The following is a 12,189-nucleotide window of genomic DNA, read 5'->3' as shown; positions in this document are numbered from 1 at the left end:
AATTAATGTGCTTGGACACAGAGCTCTAAACAGCCAGCCTCTTTAGCAATGACCTTTTGTGTCTTGCCCTCCTTGTGCAAGGTGTCAATGGTCGTCTTATGGACAGCTGTCAAGTCAGCAGTCTTCCCCATGATTGTGTAGCCTACAGAACTAGACTGAGACCATTTAAAGGCCTTTGCAGGTGTTTTGAGTTAATTAGCTGATTAGAGTGTGGCACCAGGTGTCTTCAATATTGAACCTTTTCACAATATTCTAATTTTCTGAGATACTGATTTTGGGGTTTTCATTAGTTGTCAGTTATAATCATCAAAATTAAAAGGAATGAACACTTGAAATATATCAGTCTGTGTGGAATGAATGTATAAATTATACAAGTTTCACTTTTTGAATGGAATTACTGAAATAAATCAACTTTTTGATGATATTCTAATTATATGACCAGCACCTGTATATAATATTAGAGAAAATTGTGCTAAAATGTCAGAAAGCAGGAAATATGTGGCAATGAAGAACCAGGAAAATATATTGTACCACTGCTATGTTTTACCTACAAGTGAAAATGTTGTGAGCAAACAAGCCATTACCAGTGTTGTTAACAAGACTGAGCCCAACAGATCTGAAGACGATGCTGGGGATGAGGACAAATCCAGCAATCAGTAAAAAGGAAACAAAATTGAGCACCACCAAGAATCGCAGGAACAGGAAGTAAGACTGGACGCCACCTCCGAAGTTCCCTGTGGGAGCAAAGGGCCGTGATTTCATTAAAAATGCAAAGATGGTTTCAATCCACATGTGTAAAATGAATTAAAACTTTTCTTTGACCGTATTACGCATGAAGTATACATGTGTAGTCTGTAGGCTGGAGATTTTGAACATTTTTCTTTAACCAAGCCCCGAAATGTCCTCTTGAAATTAGTGGTTACATGTTTACCTCCGATCTTTTGCAAGGATTTGCTCCACAGTGCGAAAAAGTTGAGAAATCCACTGGCATTCTCTTTGATCTTACGCAGAGATTTGGCCTTGTTCCGTTTCCAGGACTCCCTCCTGGAAACCACTGGCACCTGCATTTGCTGCACCTGCCTGTAATGAACAAGTTACACTTAAATGACTCTGTGGGTAACTACTGTGTGAGATAATTGTTAGTAAAACTTTATTTTATGGGTCAGGAATCTTCAAGTAATTTCCAAGACATTTCCTTATAAGAAATATGTGATTTGGTTCTCATCATAAGGAAACTAAAGACAGTATAGATACACAGCTGCTCAGCTGAACATACAAACACCTGACATTTGTAGTGTAGAAGTTTTAAAAAGACCAAATGATAAGTTTACTTGCATTTAAAGGGATCTTTTCTTTCAATAGCATTCCTAGTTTCTCTATAATTTGTACCAAATTACATATCCATGTTCCTGTTTGCAGGAAATTATAAGAAAATTACGAACTCATAAAATAAAGGGTATGTGATGTGGAAACTTAAAGCCTCTAGCATACATAAACCTACAGTACACAGAGAATTGGCCATACAGGAATTGAATTAAACCTGCAATAACTGATTAATTTGGCCACTTGGGGGCAGCAGAAACAAGTTGTGAACTCCCAACTGACTTCTGAATCATCAACTTTTAAGTTGAGATGGGGAACTTGTTAGCAAACAATTGCTTATTTACATATCCATCAGTTACGGAGCAACATTATTTTTAATTTGGAGTCGTGTTTCGGTTCACATGAAGTCCAATATTAACTCTCTTTTAGCTCTGTGTTTGGTCTGGTCCAACTCTTGAGGGAAATATCTGGCTGTTTGAGCTGCTAAATGCTCAGTTATGTTCATCAGCTAGTTGCTCGCGTGTCTGTCTGTTGTTTGGTGCTGAGCAGGTAATGTGCAGTGGGTTTAGAGCCTTTTGGCTGAAAACAGCTGCCTGCTAAGATCAAAAACAACCTTGAGAGTAAACCAAAACAGTAAAGCCTTTCCCAATTAGACTCCTGTCCCTTTTACTGGCGTTGTGTGACCACACATTGGACAAATAAACGCAGGTCTCAATTAGATGCCTGTTCTGGTTTTAATAGAAGATCTCTGGATGTACAGGTGCATTGGGACAGTTCCTTTTTTCCAGTAATTTAAGTCAAAAAGTGAAACTTTCATATATTCTAGATTCATTACACATAAAATGAAATATTTCAGGCCTTTTTTGTTTAATCTTGATGATTATGGCGTACAGCTCATGGAAATCAAAAATCCAAATCGCAAAATCCATCTCTCAAAATATTACACTAAAGAATGTATACATTTTCTGTAATGCACCTGTATAAAACCTCTTGAACCCGCTTGAACTAAAGTTCTAAGCTGCTTAGATCGCACATACAAATATAAAAGTTTACACTTTTGTCAATATGGACATGCATTGTAAGATGAGTTAGGTTCTCCACAATTCAATCATTCAATTCATTTTATGGAAACAATTCAGAATTACTTGTGTGGTGAATAAGTGAAATGTGAAAAATATCTATATTATAAATAATAATACAGATATATATTATACAAGTAATATTCATAGGCTACTGGTTGAAATCAACAATTTGATAGTAGCCTATATATTTGCTCAGCAAGAATTGAAAGCCCATCCAATAGAGACACCTGTCCTAAATATAGGCAGGGAGGGTTTTATGGTACTCGGGTGATCTGTAAGTTCATCACTACCATGTGACCACTTTAACATTGTTTTCACACTGTCATTTGATATATTGTTATTATAAAAAATATTTATTGTAGTTGTAGTATACATTATAACATTCAGAAGTAAGTTTCATACCGCACAGCTCTTTTCAATGCCATGGGCAGAGGGATGCCCCTGAGGTCCTTGGGCTTTCCACTGTTGCCCTCTCTATCCTCACTTGAAGGCCTCGGGCTCCAGCTGAACTGAGGATAGTTCTGATTGGACGCTCGAGATGAAACCCGTCCTGACCTCAGTGACTGCTGGTCACCAGGGTTACCATTCCCTGTGAGAGGTGAAGGATCCAAAAACAGCAAAGAAAAATGATACATTAATATATATATGGCAAGACACTACAGTCAGATTAAAAGATCACTCTACATACACAATAACATTATTGAGATATTTAGTGTGTTTAAAATCAACAAACAAGTTAAGTGATTCGAGAAAACAAAAGCAACACACACCTAACATTATATAGTTATACACCGTTGAGTCCTGTCTCTGTAGTTCACTGGTCATTTCTCTGATGCAGTTTAACACTAACAGCTTTGAAGACTTTCCTCTGTAATCACATCTAATAGGCTACGTTACCAGCGGCAAGTTCAGAATAAAATAAAACAAAGAGAAGGTGAAGCCTTCTCTTCATGAGGAAATGCTGCCAATCCAGGAACCTCTTCCCTGTTGAATTCTCTCACGGACTTTACTCCCCTTTGTAAATGACCACACAGGTACTTCCTTGTATGAGTTTAACCCATTATTTCCAAGGAGATAGTTACCATCCATTTACAGTTTGCACTGTCTAACAACCAGCTGGAAGAAAAGAAGCATAAAGTTACAGGACGGCCTGATAAACTTGTGTGATTTTTGTGACACTGGTGTGTTCACAGACGTGTGGTTAAATGTACTGGGAGCTTCAGAAACTATTTTGGTGAATTTTAATGAGTGAGGGGAACAAATTATATATATATTTATTTGTCAACGTAACTAACGCTAGCTAACGTTAAGTTGTGGGGTTAGCAAACTGTCACTAACGTTACTACAACTGCTACTATAGCAAACATCACTAGGCTACAACAGCATATGGTGTAGGCGTAGCTTAATGTCGGAGGAAAGTAATTTAACGTTACCTGACACACAAATCATGGCTGAAATAGTGTTGTCTGGCTTTGTTTCACATTTATAGAGCCACGGCTGTGTAAAAACACCGTTCACACAGAACATGCTAGCGGATCATTAGGAGATATTCCCTAAATCTGACTAAAAGACGTTTAACGTTAGACTTATTGGATTGGAGTAAATTATAAATTCACCAGCTACATGTTTGTTTTATCAAATGAGTGTAACCACACACCGACTATTAGCTCAACTGAAACACTGTTTCATGTGTTCGTGTTCACTATTGGAGAGTTAATGATTTTCCAGTGACATCGTGTTTTCCACAAGCTTTATTTTAAAGACTTAACACAAGGTAACTATGCACCTCATAATGAACAAATAATTCACACATCAAGTAGACTTAAAAAAAAAAAGAAAACCCAAGTGAGTAATGAGGAAACGCTATATTCCATAAAGCAGGGAGTGGGTGCATCATGTGTCTGAAGTCACAGATAGAGGCAGACAAAAGGCTGAAAAATAAATGGTCTGGAAATGAACAGTCAATTGAAGGACTAGAATTCACAATCATCATTTTGCAATAATAAAAACAAAAGGATCCACTTCAGAAGGGTTGAGTCTTGGCACACAGAGGGAAAAGGCATTAACACAAAATCTGTTTGTGATTCAAATGATCTCAGCTCCAAGTAACATTTAGAGAGCCAAACACAGTGAAGACCTTTCAATTCTGCGGTCAGTCATGCTCATATGCAACAGAGATGCCCTAGAGTTATCACACAGTTTGAGATAGGAGTGAAAGAACTCTCAACAGGTTTTCCAACTAATACATGGTTACTGCGGTTAGGGCTGGGCGGAAAAGTGAAAATTCAATATTATAAGCATTACTGTGATATAATGTTATCATCTAGAAATTCTGCTGTTCGATTAAATTCCTATAAAATATACATTTTTGTTCTACATTTGGTCATATGTAATACCATTGGAACAGTCTATTTATTTGAACATCACTTAGATTATATCATATATGATTTGCATATACTTTTCATACTGTGACATGTCATTACATTAGATTAGATTCAACTTTATTATGCACGGTGTGGGTACAGAGCTAATGAAATGCAGTATATCAGTATTGGAAAATTACAATTACATAATTAACATTATGATAATGATTTCAACTATATCACCCAGCCCTAGCTGTGCTGTTGCTCATGACTTACATTGGCAGCTTATACTGTACGACGTGAAACTTCGTATCAAATGTTTGGTCCCAACCCTGAATGGTACATGATGGCAGTACAGACATTTTGGCAGTGAACGGACTGTTGCTATCTTTCACATGGCACACTCTTCACTCGATACAACACTGCTATACAGATGTCAGTGCACATGTTCCTGATGTGATCCGAATTGCTTACAATTACAGACAGAACAACAGTGGGGGGGCTCAGGGAAACCTTTTGGCTTCACTGGATTAAGGAAGTAAACCACAGCACAGAAATTTGCAGCAAGTAAAATGACAAACAGTATAATGCTGGAAATGCTTGAGGTTTTTTAACACTACTTCTAAAACACATTAAGAATATAATTAGGCAGCATAACAAATGTAACCCGGACTTCGCTTTGCTGCTATAGACCTAAACGAGTCTGAATATCCCTGTGCGCTGTGGTGCTTGTATTTCTGCTTGAAGTGAAATAATGGCCGCTGATAATGAGGGCTGCATAGTAAGTTTTACACTGCAATTTCTGCATTTAATTATTGCAAAAACATACTTCTATATCGACTATTTAATGTGGTGAAGAGCGCTGATTTAAAATGCCAAATGGCAGCAGAATTATTTTGTTCTTGGCTAACTTTGATAACGCTCGCAGATAGGCCTTAACAGCTGCATCCTAATGATACCTATGACTGTGTTACTTCTACTCATATGTCCTCCAGTATAAAACGTACTATAACACAATACTGAGTGCTGTTGGAATGTGCAGTTCACTTAAAATTGGGCATGGTATCTTGAAATAAAAACACAGACGCGCACACGAGGGGAGTGAAATATTGAACTAGTGAACTATTTACACCCCAGGTGCCATTCACACTATGAAAGTGACATTCGTTGAGTTCAAACATTCCTCTCCCAGTCTTCACAGTGCTTTTATGTACATGTACATATACGAAATGTCTCCAGTGGCGACCTTTTACCGGTTTTTACCAGTTTGTATGATTTACTGCATTTTTAATTAAATCGAGTTGAACTTTTACATTTTCCCACAAGAAATCTTATTGGATGTGTGTGATGTTTGTTGCTTGAAAGATGAGGCTTCTGTCCAAAAAAGCATCCAACCAGTTCTCCTCTGTAACTCCATTCAGTCTGTTTTTTCTCCAGTTTTCTCTTTCACGTTTTCTATCTTCTCTCCCGCCCGTTTCTCCTCCTTGTCCCCGCTCCTCCCTTCCCTTTTCCCTCCCTTCAGGGCCCTGCCGACTATTATACAGCAGACGGCGATTACGTGCATGGTAAAGTAGATGGACGCCCAGTAGTTGATGGTGTCGGAAGCCTTCAGCAGCACAAAACCCATGCACATGTAGTCGTAGGCCCTCATCTTTAAGAACCAGTGAACCCAGTCGAAGATGTTCTGCCCACGAGGACCCAGTTTAGCTCGGACGGAGGCCTCCATGGCGGACTCGGCTGCGATGCACAGGGGGATAGTGAGGAAGGAGAGGTAGTAGCCAGCGTGTAGTCCGTGCCAGTAGGCGCTGATGAACATGGTCCAGCCAGCCCTGAGAGTTACAGACAAACACGACAGATGTTGAATTGAGACGCCACTGAGGGTTTCTGACTTCTGTCATTTGATTTATTTCTGTTGGCAGGATCACAGTGGTTTGATATGTGTTTTTAAGTTTTAAACAGCAAATTTGATATAAATTATTTAAAGTATGTGGTAGGAGATTAAATAATCATTACATGTGCCCTGTCTTTCAGGAAATAAACAGAGATTTTACACAATAAATTGAGATTTAAAGTATGATGACATTATGTATTTTTCTTGTACTCAACAAATCCTATGAATAGATCAAAATCCACAGTGAACTAATCCTACTAAGTATTGTCTGTGAAGCCAAAACCTGATGTGATATGATTTCTGTGTGTCGTAAACTTCCATTGTAGTCCAAAAACACAGGTCTCTTCTCTCATATTCTTCCTCAAATGTTTCTTCTCTCACTGAACGAAATCTTAAAATAAAACCCCAAACAAAACTCAGATTTTTCTGGCACATTACTAATCTGGAGATGTTTGCTGTTACCTCACAGCTGACATCTTTAAGATTTTACGTCATTGCAAAGGTCCCATAAAGGCATTTTGAGGCCTGAACACACCACACATTTATGGATGAGTACAGGGATTCGTGCCGGTAAAATAAGCAGAAACCGCTGCACATATAAAGCCTTACCTGAGAGTGTAGGCTTTGAAGGGGGAATTGGGGTAGATGTAGTGATGCAGCCACCATTGCACTGTCATGTTCCAGTAACGCATGCCATGTCGGACCTTCACACAGAAGTCAGTGTTGTAGCAGTCAATGTTCTGGATGGTTTTGAAGTCATATTTCTCCTCTTCAGCTGTGGGATCGGGACTGGCCACAAGGGGAAAAATAGCAACTTGGCAGAAATACTAACTTTCAACAACATAACTATGAACTATATACCAACCAAGATGTTAGTGAGCAATAATTGATGCAATATACTTGCTGTTCCTGTGATTCTGTACCTGTAGTTGACAGTGGGTCCTCCTCCAGGTTTGGACAGTGCTTTTTCTGGATAGCAGCCCAGACCTGCACTGATACAACCGGCCTCAGCTCCACACCACGCTGCATAGAAACGCATCCTAAACACGAAGAACACTGCTATCATGTAGAACAGCCTGGTGAGGGAGAGAAAGAGAGGAATCTCAATCGTACCAAAGAGCTGCAGGGATATTACTAACAATCAATCCTAAATAACTACTGGGCCCTCCACAATTTGTAGTCTTCTTGGACTTGATTGGAATTTACTAGTGGGTGTATACTAATTTTTATATTTATTGTATTAATTTATCATCATTATTTCAGATTAATGAAACTGTGTGATGAACTGTGTGTGTAATAATAATTATATAATAAATGTAAAATACTGACACTGTTACTATGATTAAAAGACGTTACCAGAGCAATAATGCATTGTAATGATACCTAAAGAAAAAGTTTTGATCCAGGAAATCCTCTGTGCGAACGTAATCCAGTGGAAAGACAGAGTTGACAGCCAGGAACAGAGCGCCGTAGACGGGAACTGTCTTCAAACGCTGCAGGCACGGCACCCAGCCGGGCAGCGCCTGCGGGCTTGGCTGCTTCAGCCAGTCAACGTACGTTTGGAAGCGAAAGAAAGGACCTTTTGGGATGAGATGGAGGGATGACATAAAGGGATAAAGGCAGCGTTGAGAAGACAGTGATAGACAAAAATGGAAAATCAGGATAATGCAAGACACAATAGGGAACAGTGACATTGTGGTTCAAAAGAAGAGAGGGTGTTGTTCGACGGAAGAGGGGAGTAAGAAAACAAAAAGAGAGTAGAGGTATATGAAAACCAGAAGCAATTTATCAATAATACTGAAAATGATATGGACTCACAATATTGGACAAGTAGCAGAGAGTGAGACAAAGAGAGACAACAGTTAAAATTCATTCAAAAGCAAATTAAAAACACACATGAATATAAACAGCTTGCACACAAACATAACTCTGAGAAGTGTCAGAGATTTCCACAGACTTACCGGTCATTATACCCACATAACAGTAGCTATAGGACAGAATATCATAGAGAGACGGCTCCTGAGACAGACCACCAATCACAGGAGACTTGGCAAAAGAGCTCACTTCCTTTTTCTTCTCCGTGTGAAAGCTTTGCACCTCATTTGCTAGACTCACCATCTGAGTTAAAAACAGAAAGATGCATCACAAGTCAGCAAAGACGCACAAAGTGTGGAGACACAGTGGTGCTGCAGGAAATTTTATCCGCTGACTGAGCTTTCTGTACCTTGAGAGTGAGCAGTAGCTGGACGGCATTAGCAAAAGGCGTCGGCGGTGGCAGCCCAAACCAAGTGACCAGCCGGAAGAAGAGGAGGTAGAGAAAGGACCAGCTGAGACTCAATGCTGGGGCATGCCTTGTAGACAGAGACAAACGTTGTAAGCGAGTTTACGCGTTATATCTGCATGGTATCTACAGTCCGGTTTATGAAGAATGTTTTATCTCCTTTGTAATTATGGAGTCCTGTTGTGTGCCGTGTGCATCTGCGCTTTTGCTGCACACTACAGCTGAAACATTTCATAGACTTTATTATTGCTCATTCACTAAATACTTCCAAATTGAAGGCCTACTGTGCTCAGTTTTGTAGTAAAAGTGTCTGTGTAATAAGTTTGTAAAAAACATGGATGTACGTGTCTGACCTCCAGCTGCTCTTTATAATAATCCATGTTCCAATCACCGTCACCAGAGAGTGGAGTGTGTGGATGTGACAGGTGGCGATAGTGATAGAGAGGCCCAGAAGAAGAGATGCCCCCTGCTTCACAGGAGGACCTGAAGTGAAAAACAAAATTATACAGTTAAGTCACCTTCTACTAATAAGTTACATGGGGTGGAAAAAGCAAGACACAGCATATGACAAACTGCATTGATGTCATAGACAGGATATGCTATAAATATCAATGAATCAAAATACAAACATGGTGTGAAAATGTATCACTTCCAGAGAACAGCTTTTAACTACTTTTGAATGTTTGACACTGTCAGCCAGTTGCAACCCAATACAACAGGCACATCAATATTCCTCCAAAGTATATAGTATACAGTGTGTGTTTACACTCCATACAGAGGTCATTCAATCATCCCTTCCTTGTGCAAGTATTTATTTTTAAAAACAACAATGGAGGCTCACAAACGACAGTCAGAGCCAACATTACATGTACAACATAAAGCAAAACTGCAGAACTGTTTTGTGTGGCAAAAAGTAAAAAATCAAATCAAAGATCTTGACAAACTGCAGTCGCAAAAGACAAGACAGAGGCTGTGAAGCATATAGACAGGCTTAAGATAAGGTGCGCAAAATCCAGTAATCTGAACAAAAGAAAAGATGATTTTAAAGTCATCTTTCACTATCACCCATGACCTTCCCAAACACCAAAACAAACATCACAAATCCTTAATAGCAGGCTATGGAGCAGAGACTGCTGAGCAGATTTCCACTTTCTTCATCCCTTCAAATAACAGGAGTGCTTCCCTATAAAGAGACAGTCCAATGTCATATTCGACACACTTCAGTATATGTATGATCATGAGCATCTTGAGGAGGATTGACGCTGTAGATGAAGAGCAGCCCTACTCCTTGGGTAAATCATGTTAAAATGTTTAGTGTTTGGTATTTTGTATGTGAACAAATATAAATTCTGGATTTTGTGTCACAGTGCAAAAATTGCATTGCAAACTGTTAAGCCTATGCCTTTTTAGAGGCCAAATATAAAGAGAGTTCTTATTTCAGTTTAGCTTGTTAATCAGATTACCAGACATTCCATATCTTTAAAGGCTTCACTGGGTGCAATTCCTTGTACATATGTCCTTAGCGCAAATGGTTACCCAGGACTCACCTGCAAAGTCCACTAAATTCTCCCACTAAAGACTCCCTAAATTCAAGATTTCCAAATATGAAAATTATGATATAAGAAATGATATGAAAAATCTGAAATGATTTACATGAAATATGAGATAATATAGGAGATGTTAGTTAGATTCCATCTCTTGTTTCTTAAATAACATTTAAGATTAGATGTAAGATGTAAGATGATAAGTAAAACATGTGAAATTATGTTAGATGAGAGATAAGATATATTAGATTAGAGATTATGAAACATGAGGCGAGATATGAAATGATATGTAAGAAAAAAGAAAAGAAAAAGAGAAAAAAAGAAAAGAAGAAAGGAGAAAAAGATGTCTAACCTGACCACAATACTCACTGAGGTAACGGAAGAGGAATCCAACAGGGATGGAGGCAACGAGAACTCCCAAGTACACCAGCTCATCAGGAGACATCGCTCTGCTGGCACAGAAACAGATCAGCTCTAAACACATTATCCATTCATTCCAACACCCAGCATTTATTTTTTATTCAGATGAATCCTATAGCGGGATGTTGTTAGTGCTAGAGCCCATAATACTGCAAAGCCAAGGTTATACTTTTGCAGAAACATTACATATAAAGAGTGAGATTTTGGTATAGGTGCACCTACAATGTGACTAAGTCTAATTAAACCACTAAGGTCTGAGGGATTTACATGTTTAATAACAAAGAAATGTTACCTCTTAACTCTGTTATTTTTCCATATCATGAATTTGCCCTATTGTTCTCACCATTTTGACATTGGTGGAGCTACATCTTAGTAATTTATTTGAAAGCAGTTACTCTTCAATATTAAAATACACTCATTCCTTTTCGTTTTTAATTGTTTTAAGTTTGCCCAGGCGTGCCCAGGATGTATTTCACAATATCTCCTCCGTGTGAAGCAAACATCTTTTCCAAATGAGGCAACTATGCAAGAGTGCTCACCTTGTAACATTTATCTCGAATAAAAGCGTGCATAAGGAAGATGAAAGGCAAGACACAACATATATATGCCAATAGTTCACACCTGTGGACTTCCTGCTTTGGAATAACTATATAAACTATAGGAAGAAGCTGGTGTAATTTGTATTTAGTGTAAGGAATAATACGGTATAAATGACCATCGTTTAACTCACTGGAGGCTCAAAAATAATCAGCTCATCTCTAATTTAAATGCGCGAACAAAAAGTCCTTTACCTTAATAAACTAACGTTACCTCCAGATGACAGTTTAAGCGGCAACGTTAGCTAACAATCATAAACTGACAAGCATTATGTCTAAGTTTAATAAATAATAGATGAAAAGACCGCTCAGACTGATGTGTAGGCTAAACCATTTAATTTAATTGTAGTGATGGCTTTAGTTACTGTATCAGTTTGTTAACGTTGCGTTAGAGTTAACGTAAAGACAGTTGTGCAAACGTTAGCATTGTCCAAACTGATCGTTAGCTTAGTAACGTTAGCTACCGCAGTGACCGACCGGTACATTAGCAAGCGTGAGTTGCGAAAGCTTTCGATTAACTTACATTTCTTACGTGTTCAGTCACCACGGTTTATTACAGCGGTCTCTAGCAGAACCTGCACACCAACTATCCATTCACACCGCGTCCACGGCTAACAATGTATTCTTCCTATGTTGGCAAAGGCATGACCCGCCCTTCTCTGCCTCTGATTGGCTAGTACTCGTTGGTT

At 38.7% G+C, this 12,189-nt stretch overlaps 2 protein-coding genes and 1 long non-coding RNA gene across 5 annotated transcripts in view; 1 reads left to right on the top strand and 2 right to left on the bottom strand.

The window, feature by feature from the left end:
• Positions 1-826, top strand: part of LOC123968178 — a 6,653-nt gene extending 5,827 nt beyond the window's left edge. The window contains exon 5 of the long non-coding RNA XR_006824405.1: positions 615-826. This is a non-coding gene — a long non-coding RNA (uncharacterized LOC123968178). The remainder of the gene's footprint in view (positions 1-614) is intronic.
• tmc4 (transmembrane channel-like 4) overlaps positions 1-4,054 on the bottom strand; it is an 11,114-nt gene extending 7,060 nt beyond the window's left edge. The window contains exons 1-5 of one of the 2 annotated variants that reach the window (XM_046044741.1): positions 3,839-4,053; positions 3,176-3,521; positions 2,808-2,994; positions 932-1,080; positions 585-734 (exon numbers count right to left, since the gene is read on the bottom strand). In XM_046044741.1, coding sequence (XP_045900697.1) covers positions 585-734; positions 932-1,080; positions 2,808-2,994; positions 3,176-3,230 — 541 coding nt within the window. In that variant the 5' untranslated portion in view covers positions 3,231-3,521; positions 3,839-4,053. Of the gene's footprint in view, positions 1-584; positions 735-931; positions 1,081-2,807; positions 2,995-3,175; positions 3,522-3,838 lie in introns of both variants that reach the window. The other variant, XM_046044740.1, reaches the window with a different exon arrangement.
• An 87-nt stretch (positions 4,055-4,141) lies between these two features.
• Positions 4,142-12,174, bottom strand: mboat7 (membrane bound O-acyltransferase domain containing 7). Of its 2 annotated transcripts, none has more exons than XM_046044742.1 (9): positions 12,024-12,174; positions 10,854-10,933; positions 9,294-9,423; positions 8,884-9,010; positions 8,621-8,777; positions 8,043-8,238; positions 7,583-7,735; positions 7,269-7,448; positions 4,142-6,597 (listed from the first exon to the last, which is right to left on the bottom strand). In XM_046044742.1, the coding sequence occupies exons 2-9, from the start codon at positions 10,927-10,929 to the stop codon at positions 6,186-6,188; spliced, it is 1,431 nt and encodes a 476-aa protein (XP_045900698.1). In that variant the 5' UTR covers positions 10,930-10,933; positions 12,024-12,174; the 3' UTR covers positions 4,142-6,185. The 2 variants fall into 2 exon arrangements, with proteins under 2 accessions (XP_045900698.1, XP_045900699.1); XM_046044743.1 differs by having other exon boundaries at positions 10,854-10,936; positions 12,024-12,171.
• Positions 12,175-12,189: the final 15 nt, after the last annotated feature.

Source organism: Micropterus dolomieu, linkage group LG03 (assembly GCF_021292245.1).
Source record: "Micropterus dolomieu isolate WLL.071019.BEF.003 ecotype Adirondacks linkage group LG03, ASM2129224v1, whole genome shotgun sequence".
NCBI classification, from domain to species: domain Eukaryota; kingdom Metazoa; phylum Chordata; class Actinopteri; order Centrarchiformes; family Centrarchidae; genus Micropterus; species Micropterus dolomieu.
This window is presented reverse-complemented; position numbering and strand designations above follow the sequence as displayed.

Excerpts from the sequence above, each read along its gene's own strand:
- mboat7 (XM_046044742.1), bottom strand. The coding sequence starts at position 10,929 with ATGTCTCCTGATGAGCTGGTGTACTTGGGAGTTCTCGTTGCCTCCATC. Across the intron at positions 7,736-8,042 it reads GATCAAAACTTTTTCTTTAG|GCTGTTCTACATGATAGCAG; the intron begins GTATCATTACAA and ends CTCCCTCACCAG. Across the intron at positions 7,449-7,582 it reads GGACCCACTGTCAACTACAG|TCCCGATCCCACAGCTGAAG; the intron begins GTACAGAATCAC and ends CCTTGTGGCCAG.